General features: G+C 38.8%; 1 protein-coding gene across 2 annotated transcripts in view; it reads right to left on the bottom strand.

Moving 5' to 3' along the window:
- Window positions 1-278: 278 nt before the first annotated feature.
- GABRA1 (gamma-aminobutyric acid type A receptor subunit alpha1) overlaps window positions 279-13652 on the bottom strand; it is a 75959-nt gene continuing 62585 nt past the window's right edge. For both annotated transcript variants that reach the window (XM_089769540.1, XM_006111191.5), the window contains exons 9-10: window positions 11464-11666; window positions 279-3244 (exon numbers count right to left, since the gene is read on the bottom strand). In XM_089769540.1, coding sequence (XP_089625666.1) covers window positions 2936-3244; window positions 11464-11666 — 512 coding nt within the window. In that variant the 3' untranslated portion in view covers window positions 279-2935. The remainder of the gene's footprint in view (window positions 3245-11463; window positions 11667-13652) is intronic.

The raw sequence follows: 13652 nt of genomic DNA, 5'->3' as shown, positions 1-13652 counted from the left end.
AAAACTGCCAGCATTTGTTTTGTTTTGTTTTCCCTATCATTTATCTAGTCAGTCTATACATATTCTATCACATACAGTAATTATTTAAAAAATTAACCATGACACTGTCCTATTCAGTTAAGGCTTTGTATCATACCCAGCACCATATTAATGAACCTAAATTTATTGCATCTAGTGCATGCTATTGCTTTATCGAATGAACATTGTGCAGACTTCATTATTTAAAAAATCTAAAATTCTATTTCAGAAACTTCTGATATTGCTTGTGTCCCTGGAAAAGCATTGTGCAGACACTTGCATCTAGTAGAATATTATTCATTTCTGAATACATAGAAACAGATCTCTGAATGAACAGCAATTTCTTATACAGTATTTAGTAAAAAGCAGTAACTAAAAACCAAAATAAGGTAAAGCATTCACTTTCATTATTGAATATTTTATCTTTATTATTGTAATAGAGTTACAGTGTGACATAAAATAAGGAGCTTTTGCTAAACTCTGTAAAGCAAATACATGCTTCTGCCATAAACAACCTCTATTAGATTTAGATTTTATTGCCACATTACTGCACTGATGTGCAATAAACATTCAATGTCATCTTTTTAAAATTATCCCAGGAGTAAACAGAAACTGTCCTCTATAAGAGTGTATCATTATTTTCAAGGAAGACTTACTATTATTACATGGTTTAGCAAAGCACTGTAAAAAAGCTACATAGCGAATACTTTGTATTTGATAAACTGTGCAATCAAATTTATACAGTATACTATTCACATAGACTAATAAACTAAGAGGTGATATTATGCAGTCATTGCATAGCAAAAAGCAGACTAATTAAGTAATATTCACATCTAATGTGCAAAATGCAGACCAAAAGGTATAGCTTGGAAGGTAAAACACCCTAACTGAACACACTAGATTAACGCCAAAATAACAAGATAAACAAGTACACAGAAGTTAAAGAGCCATATTTTATTTTTTTCTATACATATGTCTACACATGAACCAGAAGATGAAACATCCGCTTTAATAAACTCCAATCAAATTAGCTCATCAAATTTAGACAGGATTAAATGTTTGACAATGAAAAATAGTTTTTGGTTTTTTCTAAAGAAAACTCCAATGATTTGTTTTTATAGACTGTGAATTGTAACCTCTTGAATTATTGAGAAAGAGTTTAAAAAACATTGCCTAAAATGTAACTATGAAACTTGACTGTCTAATTAACTATTTTGCTGAAGGTTCATGTGGCATTGTTTTTAAATTAACTTAATATAATGTTTTGTGGATTCTGAAGTAATACTGGCAAAAATCCATCAATCTCTCAATTTCTCTGAAAAATCCTTATCTGAAATTTATACTTCTAAGAAGTTTTCAGTAGTAATGAAATTTACTAGAATTGTTTTAAAGGTAATACCATACCTGCAAAATGGACATCTTGTATTTAAAGCCCTTACATATTGTTCCTACAAATATATTGCTACAGTAAAAATGAAATGTAGTAAGTTTATCCAATAAAATCTATTTTCCTGTACATTCTTTTGTGTATGATTTTGTATTGAATGCTACATATATTACATCACTTATTGTAACAGTTATGTATCAGCAAATATAGCAGTAATATACAGATGATTTTTGTGTCTTAACAAGTATTTTACCAGTTTTTCCTACTAAATATACCCCATTTTTTAGTATTTATGCATGACCTGAGCAGACCAGTCATTTATCTAATAGTATACATTGGATGGCATTATCAAATTGCAAACGACTGTACACTTAGCCACTTTACAAATTTTCTCTTTCTTTCTTTCTTTCTTTCTTTCTTTCTTTCTTTCTTTCTTTCTTTCTTTCTTTCTTTCTTTCTTTCTTTCTTTCTTTCTTTCTTTCTTTCCCTTTCCAGGACTACTGACTTTTTTAATGCAGGCTCTAAATATGTTTCCTTTACCATTTAACAACATATTAAGAGCTAAAATAGATGAACTCTACACAATATTTTAAGAACACAACTTTAAAAAAGTAAAAAAGTACAATCTCATGCTGCATATTTACATATATTATTTAAATACTATATTTTTCTTTTTGCTATCCATAAATTTTAATCTAAAGCTTTTTAATGTACTGTTTTATAAAAGAATACATTCAACATATCTAGAGCTTGCAAAACATTTTTTCTTTCTAAAACATATTATAAATAAAAGCTACCTGTAAAAGCATCCAGGTGTTGGTTTGATTACATGGGGGTAAAGGGCATTTGAATTCTATTCTTAATTGTGCAACTGATTTCATGTTTAGTCTAGTGACAAATTAATGCTTAGACCAAGACTGCCTGAAGACAGCAAATTAAAGCATTCATTGCCACTGAATCATAGGTGCTGTACAGTGATAAACTGCCCCAAAAGTATGCAGATTTTCCTGTCTTTAAGAACATCTAATATTATTAGACCAGTAACTGGAGATTGGGGAGGAGGAGAGAAAGAGCTGGAAATACAATGTATCTTATGGAATTTGACAAAATTCAAAGCTTTACAACCTTGAAAAAAACTACCACATAAACAGTGCTCTATAAATGGCAAGCACACTACAGAATGTGCTACATGAACATCGTATTTCCCCCAAAGTCATTTTGCATAAAATATTTCATGAAAATGTACAGTATCTTTGTTGGGACATTCAGTAATAAGCTATCTACAAATGATTTAGAATTTGTTTTCATTACTAAACTTTTCCTCTCCCTTCTTCAGAATCATGGTTCCCAGGTGTGTACATTGTTATGGCCTTAGTATACAGGATTACTTTTTTAAATATACTTTTTAAAATAAAGAAACCTTCATTTTCTTTAAGACAGAGGCAATGAAACAAATGGGAATTACTGTGCATCAAACAGAAAGCAATTCCCAGTGCAAAAGACTAAACAAAATTACATGAGTTAACAGGATTATTGATGTGGAGTTGGGGCTTTCAGCTGGGGTTCCCTGTTTAAGTAAGTTGCCCAGTAGACTAAATTAAAGATTCCAAAAAGCAGTGGAAAAGCTATTCTTGATAGTCGATCAATTTTGCTGACACTGTTAAAAGTTTTCTTGGGTTCTGCTGGTTTTGTTTCTGGTTTAACTTCTTTGGGCTCTATTGTTGCACTTTTAGCAATGGTAGCCAGTCCAGGGTCTCTGGCAATATTAGGGGTATAGCTTGTTGCTGCTGCTGTGTATGTGTTATTTTTCTTAATGAGAGGATCCTTCAGTTTCTTTGGCTGGGAAAAGAAAAACATAATTCTTATTTAGGCCCATCTTTTCAGTGGATAATATTGTTATAATATAATATAGTAAAAAGTGTTATTGCTTACAGGTTGAAATTATACATCAAACTGGACAAACTAGATGTTAAGTGTGCATGGAAATATGCATAAAACACTGTATACAAGCACAAGGCGCAATCTTTAAATTTAAATTACTATTCCTGGAAATAAAGCAACTAATTAATTTCCCCAAAATATTAAGAATAAAAAATACATTTTAGAATAGGCTATTTTTTAGAGTGAAGCAAAGCAATATTTAGTAATATCTGCAATAACAATCCAAAAGTAGCAAACTAAACATAGTTCATTATCTTCTGAATCAAATGACTAGAACAAATAAATTGAATTTGAGAGATATCCAGAACATAAAATTATTTCCAAATTTGTCATTCAGATACCAAGACATATGTTGCATGATTTCTAATACAAATGATCATATATATCATTTTTATCTTCCTTATATTGAGGGTGCAACTACACTGCAGGGCTTAACTCGAAATAAGCTATGCAAATTGAGCTACATCAATTGTGTATCTCATTCTGAAATAGCTTATTTTGAAATAGAGAGCATCTACACAGCACTTATTTTGAAATAGCAGTCTCTTCCTTTGACTTCCCTTATTCCTCACACAAAGAATCATAGGCTATGTCTACACTGCAGAGAAAAGTCAGAAAAAGGTACGCAAATTGTGAACTGCAACTTGAATATATTTTTCTGCTTTTTTTCCAAAAGAGGCTTTTCTGAAATTTGGCCCTTCTACAAAGGGCCAAATTTTGGTAAAACCTCCTCTTTTGGAACATCCCTTATTGCTCTCACTGAGGCTATGTCTACAATAAACTGCTTCCAGAAAAAGCTACACAAATTGGCTACGTCTAGACTGGCATGATTTTCCGCAAATGCTTTTAATGGAAAAGTTTTCCGTTAAAAGCATTTGCGGAAAAGAGCGTCTAGATTGGCACAGACGCTTTTCCGCAAAACCAATCTAGATGCACTTTTGCGCAAAAAAGCCCCGATCACCATTTTCGCGATTGGGGATTTTTTGCGCAAAACAAATCTGAGCCGTCTACACTGGCCCTTTTGTGCAAAAGTTTTGCGCAAAAGGGACTTTTGCCTGATCAGGAGCAGCATAGTATTTCCACAAGAAGCACTGATTTCAGACAGTAGGAAGTCAGTGTTCTTGCGGAAATTCAAGTGGCCAGTGTAGACAACTGGCAAGTTTTTCCACAAAAGCAGCTGATTTTGCGGAAAAACTTGCCAGTTGCGAATTGTAATTTTTTTTTGTGTTGCTTTTTCTGATTCTTTTTTTGGAAGAGGGTTTTCAGAAGAAGCTAATCAGATTGGTCAGGCACGACTTGCCCTTGGTGACTCCATGTTGACTATTCCTGATTACTTTCCCCTCTTTCAAGTGCTTTGAAGTGGATTCCTTGAGGATCCCCTCCATGATTTTTCCAGGGATTGACATAAGACTTACTGGTATGTAGTTCCCTGGATTGTCCTTCTTCCCTTTTTTAAAGATGGGCACTACATTTACCTTTTTCCAGTCATCTGGGAGCTCTCCCAATCTCCACAAGTTTTCAAAGATAATGGCCAAAGGCTCTGCATTGACATTTGCCAACTCCCTTAGTACCCTAGGATGCATTAAATCTGGACCCATGGATTTGTGTATATCTAGTTTTTCTAAAAGTTCCTATTCTTTCTTCACGGAGGGATGCCCACCTCCATCCCATACTGCATTGCCTGGTGCAGTAGTCTGGGAACTGACTTTGTCTGTGAAGACTGAGGAAAAAACATAAAAATAAAAATTGAGTACTTCAGCTTTTCTCACATCATCTGTCACTAGGCTACCTCCCTCATCCAGTAAGGGCCCAACATCCTCTCTGATCACCCTCTTATTGCTAACATGACTGCAGAAACCTTTCTTGCTACCCTTTACATTCTTTGCTAGCTGCAATTCCAATTGCGCTTTCACCTTCCTGATTACTGCCCTACATTCTTGAGAAATATATTTATACTCCTCCATAGTCATCTTTGCAAGTTTCCACTTCTTATAAGCTTCCTTTTTTTGTGTTTAAGCTCACCCAGGATTTCCCTGGTAAGCCTACCTGGTTGCCTATTATATTTGCTTTTCTTACTGCGCATCAGAAGGGTTTGGTCCTGTGCCTTCAATAAGGCTTCTTTAAAATACTGCCAGCTCTCCTGGATTCCTTTCCCCTTCATGTTAGCATCGCAGGGGATCCTGCCCATCAGTTCTGTGGGAGTCAAAGTCTGCTTTTCTGAAGTCCAGGGTGTGTATTTTGCTGCTCTCCTTTTTCCCTTTTGTCAGGATCCTGAAATCCACCAACACATGATCACTGCTGCCCAGGGTTACAGGAGTTGAAATAAGAAGTCCTTCAGCTTGACAGTATTTGGAAACTATTTCGAAATGATGCCTTTTGCTGATTACCACTGGGCTAGCTGAGTTGTAATGGTTGGTGTTTAAGAACATAAGAACATAAGACCCATATTGGGTTAGACCAACCGTCCATCCAGCCCAGTATCTTGTCTGCCGACAGTGGCCAATGCCAGATGCCCCAGAGTGGGAGAACACAATAGGTAATCCTCACGTGATCCCTCCCCTGTCACCCATCTCCAGAGAAATAGAGGCTAGAGACACCATTCCTGGCTAATAGACATAGAGGGGCCTAATCTCCATGCAGCTATATAGCTTTTTTTTTTTTAACCCTGTTAAAGTCCTAGCCTTCACCACATCCTCTGGAAAGAAGTTCCACAAGTTGACTGTGCACTGTTTAATTCTGAACATGTACTGCTAGAAAACTGTATATCCCCAGGCCTTTTAAAAATATCTCACTGGAAAGTACAAACCATCCTAGAATGCTGCTAAATTAAACAGTGCTTATATCTCAATAGAAAGTGACTGAGTTATATTAGACATACTAGATCCTGGTCTTTGATCAGCCATTGTGCTAATTTGAACGTCTAAATTAGTCTTAAAGTCTTTTAAATGGCTTTAATATATCTGCCATATGGTAATCTCACCTGGCATAAAGCTGTAGGCAGTCCTACTTCCCACTATAGCCTTTGTAGATGAACAAGTTGGAAAATAAGTTTGGATGGAAGGGAAAGGAAACATGAGGGAAGTACTATGGTGTTTCAGCTACCCCTGCTATGTCTCAGAAGGACTCTAAGCTATGTTTGACACTGAGGCCAAAATGTGATATTTTGCTCCTTGAACAGAAAAAGAAGGCATAGATGAAAAAGAACCTTTAACAGATTATTTTATTTATATAAACAAATATAATTCTGTATACATTTTTATTTATATTTTCTGTCCCCAACCTCCAAATAAGGGAAGAACAAGAAAAAAAAATAGAACCAGCGGAAAAAAGAAAGGGAGGCAAAGAGGAGAAAGTAGAGTGACTTCTCATTTTTCATCCAAGAGAAATTAATATTTCTAAAAAGTTAGACCAAATCCCTGTGTGAGGCCTCACTTCTTCAAAACTGTGGGGCAGCATGTATCCTTGAGGTTGAGGAAAAGCCTTCAAATCCGCTTCAGCATAAATGTTCCAGACTATTTCCACCTAATTCCTTTTCAAATTTGAATGAATGTTTATAGATTTCTTCCCTCCCAATTTCCCATACTTCTTCAGCTCAAATGCTGCAAAGATTTAAGTTTTGAAATACTATCTTCAGTTCTCTTATGTGAAAATTTGAAACACGATTAATTTTAAATCCATTAGTTAATGTTTAAATTTCATATAAAATAACAAGATTTCTTCCAAAACTCATTGTCTTTTTTCAGGTCTTGAAGCAAATTTCTCTTCAGTTCAGAAGAGAGGACTTAAATTAAAGGAATTTTTTAGTAAGAGCCATTTTAAATCAGATATTTTACATAATATATTTAATGATATGTTACATATTTTCCAGCAGATGCCTTGCTGGCAAGCACTGGAAATGTATCAGAAATATGTATGAAAGCATCATACAAGGGTTTCAGGTTGACAATTAGTTTTAAGACGCCTGTGATGATGTCCCAAATATTTACCCACTTTGGACTGCAAATCCCTTGGGCTGTGTCTAACCTGGCCAGTTTTTCCAGAAAATCAGCCGCTTTTCCGGAAAAACTTGCCAGCTGTCTACACTGGCCGCTTGAATTTCCGCAAAAGCACTGACTTCCTACTGTAAGAAATAAGTGGTTTTTGCAGAAATACTATGCTGCTCCTGTTCGGGCAAAAGTCCCTTTTGCGCAAAACTTTTGCGCAAAAGGGCCAGTGTAGACAGCTGAGATTTGTTTTGTGCAAAAAAGCCCCTATCGTGAAAATGGCGATCAGGGCTTTCTTGCGCAAAAGCGCGTCTAGATTAGCAACAGACGCTGTTCCGCAAAAAGTGCTTTTTTTCCGAAAATTCTTTTAACGGAAAACTTTTCAGTTAAAAGCATTTCTGGAAAATCATGCCAGTCTAGACGTAGCCTTGATGTTGTCAACAGCTTTTGCTACTTGATCACATTTTAATCTAATTCATGATTATGTAGGGATAACTCACTATGGGCAAACCAGGTTCAAAGATAAATGCCGTCATTGCTGTTCATGAAGAAGCAGCAATGAAAAGTAGATGTTATAGAATGTTTGTGTGTGTCTGCAGATTCAGCCCTGTTTCATGTTTCACTGGTAATGTCAAAGGAATTTGATTCTTTGTTTTTACACACTACTGTTGCTCTCATACGTTGATGTAAGGGATAAATGATGTTCAAAAATATGGGTGAGAGAGGGAGGAGCTAGTTTCTTCAGAATCACAAGAAGGCCCTGTTGTCTAATAACCATAACAAAGGCCTAAGCCAGATTAATGAAGGCTACTGAGTGGCACTCGTTTTTCTCTATACTTGTCCTGCGGTTGCTTAACCAAAAATCAGCGGTGGAGCTTCCTGAGTAAAATCTGCATTGTCTTTCAGTATAGATTCTTTCATTTAGAGATTGCAAGCCTACAAAGCATGTTGTGAGTAGTAACTTCTCTGATAACATTCAAAAGGAAAATACCTCCATAGATGTCACAGTCACTTCTATCCCCCTTGTTTTTTGTATAATTGTATACCACATAAATAGGTCTTTTTCTATACTTGGTTATGTGTGCCTGCCATCATCTACACACATTTTTCACTTTTGTTAATTTACGGTGCTGGGAGTGAAGAATTTTGAAGAAATAATAATGAAAAGGTTTTATTTTGTTCTCGATGTTTGTTGGTTCATAAGATAAAAGCCCCACAATTTGTTTCTGATTTCCACAGAAAAGGATGGTATATATATTTGCTAATATGTAACTTCCACTATTGTGGAGTCTGATCAGAGATTCCCTTGAGGCTCTTCTCAGACGCAGATGAAGCCCATTCACAGAGTCATGATTTCTAGGCTTTTTCACTGAACTTATATTAAGAAATAAAGATTCACCTGGACAAGCTCCGATTATTCAAAACCCTGTAGTCTGTCTATTTAGCAACCATAGTATCCCACTCTTTGCACTGACTAATAGTCTCATAGGCTACGTCTACACTGGCCCCTTTTCTGGAAGGGGCATGTTAATTTCAGAGATCGCAATAGGGAAATCCGCGGGGGATTTAAATATTCCCCACGGCATTTAAATAAAAATGTCCGCCGCTTTTTTCCGGCTTTTAGAAAAGTCTTCAAAGTAGGAATAAGATCCTCCGGAAAAGGGAGCTTTTTCCGGAGGATCGGGGCCAGTGTAGACGCTCTTTTCCGGCTTTTCTAAAAGCCGGAAAAAAGCGGCGGACATTTTTATTTAAATGCCGCGGGGGATATTTAAATCCCCCGCGGATTTCCCTATTGCGATCTCTGAAATTAACATGCCCCTTCCGGAAAAGGGGCCAATGTAGACGAGCCCATAGACTTTAAGGTCAGAAGGGACCATTATGATCATCTAGTCTGACCCCCTGCACAGTGCAGGCCACAGAATCTCACCCACCCCTTCCAGAATAATCCTCTCACCTATATCTCAGATATTGAAGCCTTCAAATACTTTGAAGACCCCGAGATGCAGAGAATCCTCTAGCTGTGAGCTGTACCCCATGCTACAGAGGAAAGCGAAAAACCTCCAGGGCCTCTGCCAATCTACCCTGGAGGAAAATTCCTTCCTCACCCCAAATATGGAGATCAGCTAAACCCTGAGCATGTGGGCAAGACTCATCAGCCAGACACCCAGAAAGTTCTCTATAGTTACTCCCTGTTGAACATACTGTACAGTTTAAGATATCCATGGTATTAGACCTAGATATTTCTGATTTCCATAGAAATCAGATTTCCATAGAAATACCTCTCTTATCCTTCAGAGATATGCTCTACCATGAAAGCTACCTTTTAGTGGCACAATTAAATAATTATTCATTGTGTCAGACAGAGCTCTCCAAAGGGCTGGATTTAGATTATGATATTCATTCCACGAGAAATGAGAATGACCATCACCATGTTCAGAACTTAATGGAAAGCTCATTTACTTAACTTAGTTTTCTCTCATCGATTTCTTCCTACTCCCAGACTTGCAAATAGGTCCCGATCCATAGCTTTTGAAAATCAAGAGACAGATATTAACTGCTTTTAGTGCACTTTGGATCGGGCTCACAGACACTACACATATCCCCTGTATGTCTGTCTGTCTGAGACACACACACACCAGCTATGTCTACACAGCAGCATTATTTTGAAATAACATAAGTTATTCCAAAATAATGTAGTGCGCTTCTAAACAGCAAGCTTGTTATTTCAAAATACAGTAAACTTCCGATAATCTGGCACCTTTAGGACCCAGGGGGTGCCGGACTATCAGATATGCTGGGCTATGAGGGGTCTGGAGTGGGGTGGGAGGGGATGCCACCCCAGAGCCCTCATAACCCCCCCTTATGATAGTCCGGCTCTGCCCCAGGCATTCCTGGAATCAGCCGCTGATCTGTTTCAGCAGCGGCTGAATCGGGGACCTCTGGGGCAGAGCAGCTGGGGTCCTGCCGGGTTGGTCCTGCAGCGCCATCCTTTGGTCCAAGGGGCAGCGCTACGTGACCAACCCGGCAGCACTCCAGATGCTCTGCTCCCTTCTTCCCCGATTCAGCTGCTGGTCAGTTTCAGCAGCAGCTGAATGGGGGAAGCCTGTCCAGCTGCCCCAGCACTTACGGGTTCCTGATGGTGCCGGACCATTAGGAGTCCCGGAGCATTGGATGCCGGACTAATGGAGTTTTACTGTAAATTCAAAATAAAGGGCTTCTTACTCTGACTCCTGTAACCCTCATTGTATCGGAAGAATGCTCTATTTTGAAATAACTGCTATATAGACATCACCAAATATCGAAATAAGCTATTTTGACTTAAGCTACACAATTAGCATAGCTTAAATTCCATATCTTATTTTGAGCTTAGTCCTGCTGTGTAGATGTGCACACACTCATGTGCATGTGTGCACACACACACAAACACACACACACAAAGTAGACAATCTAATCCTACTATAGAAAAAGAAAGGGTAGATTGGTAGAGGCCCTGGAGGTTTTTCACCTTCCTCTGTAGAATGGGGCACAGATCACAGCTGGAGGATTCTTTGCATCTTGGGGTCTTTAAACTATTTGAAGGCTTCAATATCTGAGATATAGGTGAGAGGATTATTCCAGAAGTGGGTGGATGAGATCCTGTGGCCTGGGTTGTGCAGGGGGTCAGACTAGATGATCATAATGATACCTTCTGCACTTAAAGTCTATGAGTCTATGAGTCTATGAAAGAAAAAATAAAGAGAGACAGTTAAATAACTGGGAGGTGCTACACTGATGGGAACCATATAAAGACATGAAAGGAAGCAGGAGAGGAGTCTTGGTCTCAGTGTTAAGAGTGCCACAGTGTTAGCTTGAGTCAACTTGTATTTTTTATATTTGAGGCATGGGACAGGGATTGTGTCTTCCTCTTTTTGTCACACAGTGCTGCACATCCGAATGATGCTTTAAAAATGATAACGCTGATAATATGCAAACTATGAGGGGTTCCAACATACAGTTTTACCAGAAAATACTGAACAGAAATGTGCAATATATCCAGTAGATTATCTAAATCATTTTGATAAACAGACTTAATCAAGCACAAATATTATTAATAGATATAAATGTTCATATAATAAAATCTATTAAAGCTGTTACCTTTTCAGGAACAACACTTTTGCCATCCCATGCATAACCTCTCTTTGTGAAGTAGTTCACTGTTGCAAATTCAATGAGTGCTGAAAACACAAATGCATAGCACACTGCTATGAACCAATCCATAGCAGTGGCATAGGCCACCTTTGGAAGGGAATTTCTTGCACTGATGCTCAAAGTGGTCATTGTGAGGACAGTTGTAACACCTGTGAAGCAAGAACATCAGCATTTTTATCTCAGTTGTTATATTTTTTATTTATCAACATGGATTCACAAATGAAACACAAATTTTGTTAACAGAAATATGTTTTCCAACCAAAGAATATTAAATTTCAAGTTACAATAATAATCTTCTGTCTTGATCATTTAACATGTGGAAGTGAGGTTTGTGCATTAGGAGACATCGTTGCTGCAACAGACGAGGAGTGCGTTGGGCAGGGGTGGACAAAAGGGCCTCCGTGGGCTGGTTCCAGCCCACCAAGTGGGTTGATCCAGCTGGTGGAGGCCCTGCCACTCCTCTACCCCCAGGCTAATCAGGGCCTAGGGTCCGGGGAGCATTCGACACTTAGAGTCAACCCCGGAGGTTGATTCTAAGCCCTGTGCAACCAAGGGCAGGGCAGGGAGCGAGAGACTTCATACTCCCCCTGCCTCCCGGCCAATCAGGGGCATTCAAAGTCTCCTCCTGCCCTGCTCCCATCCTGCAGGGAGCATGCAACACACTGATTGGCCTGGGGGAGAGGGGAGGAGAAGCGCGCAAAGTCTCCTCCCGCCCTGCAAGAGGAACGATGCTTAGAAGAGCGGTGTGGTCCTTGCAGGATAAAGGCAGAGTGGGAATAGACTTTGCGTGCTCTCCCCCACCCCCAAGCCCTGATTGGCTGGGTGGCGGAGGGAAGTTTGTGAAGTCTCCTCCCACCGACAGAGGCACAGGCACCTAGAGGGAACTGCCACTTGTTCAGAACAGCTGGTGGGGGTTGTTGGGGGCAAACACTTCACATGCTCACCCACTCCCAGACCAATCAGGATCTGTGGGCGGGGAAGAATGAAGGGCCTGAGGCCTCACCCCTTCTGGGGTGGCCCGGGGCCACTTCAAAAATTTCTGAAGTGGCCCCTGGTCAAAAATTATTGCCCACTTCTGGTGTTGGGTAAGTGGCATTGTTTGCATTGACCACAATCAAGTAAAAGAGACTAGGAGTCCTGTGGCACCTTATAGACTAACAGATTTATTGGAGCATAAGTTTTTGTGGGCAAAGGCCCACTTCGTCAGATGCATCTCTTTATGCTCCAATAAATATGTTAATCTATAAGGTGCCACAGGACTCCTCGTCACTTTTGCAGAATCAGACAAACATGGCTACTCCCCTGATACTTGACACAGTCAAGTAGTTGTCAGTTTTATTATCTGGCCTTTTCAGATATCTGTGTATTTTCACTAGTGCTCAGTAAAGTGGTTATAAACTGTAGCGGTGTTTTAGTACATGACATTGTCTGCAGTTGTCAAGATAACTTGCAAACTTGTGATTTGATATAAATGTCCAGCTTGAACTGGGACAACTTAGAAATCAAGCAGATAACAGTGGAAAGATAATGTGACTTTGTATGTAAGAGGGACAAATGTGTTTTTTCAGTGTTACTGATAATACTGATAATCTTTTGCTGAACCATCTAACATGAGATATATGTGCTTCTTTTAGGCAGGAGTTTGGACACTATATCTCAGAATATATACAGTATATACAAGAAGTCCATGTAGTCATGCATCCTGTCTGTGATGGTAGACAGTTCAGCAATGCTTCAGATGAAGACAAAATTAAAACATGAGGCACCCACCCAGGGGCAGATGACCGTTTTGCGGGGCCCCGGGCAGCATAATTTCGCGGGGCCCCCCTTTGCCACGGTGCATGCGCGGGGCTTTTTGAAGCGCAGAGCCCGGTGCGGCCACCCCGTTCGCCCTGCCCTATATCCGTCCCTGCACCCACCTAAATTCCTTCCTGACCCTCAAAATTAAGCAGATTATGTCCCACAACATGAGATTAGATATACTATTTACTTAGACTGGACATAAATTCAGTGATTGACTAACATTTCAAAAACATTATTTTTAAATGAGACTTAATGATCATCCCAACAAAATTAATGAAACTGGAAGAAGAATGTCACCTAATCCCAATAGTTGTCTGGATTTATTGAATAAC

Source organism: Pelodiscus sinensis, chromosome 16 (assembly GCF_052426305.1).
Source record: "Pelodiscus sinensis isolate ZL-2025 chromosome 16, ASM5242630v1, whole genome shotgun sequence".
Classification (NCBI taxonomy): Eukaryota; Metazoa; Chordata; order Testudines; family Trionychidae; genus Pelodiscus; species Pelodiscus sinensis.
Note: the sequence above shows the minus strand (reverse complement) of the source record. Positions and strands in the feature narration are given on the sequence as shown.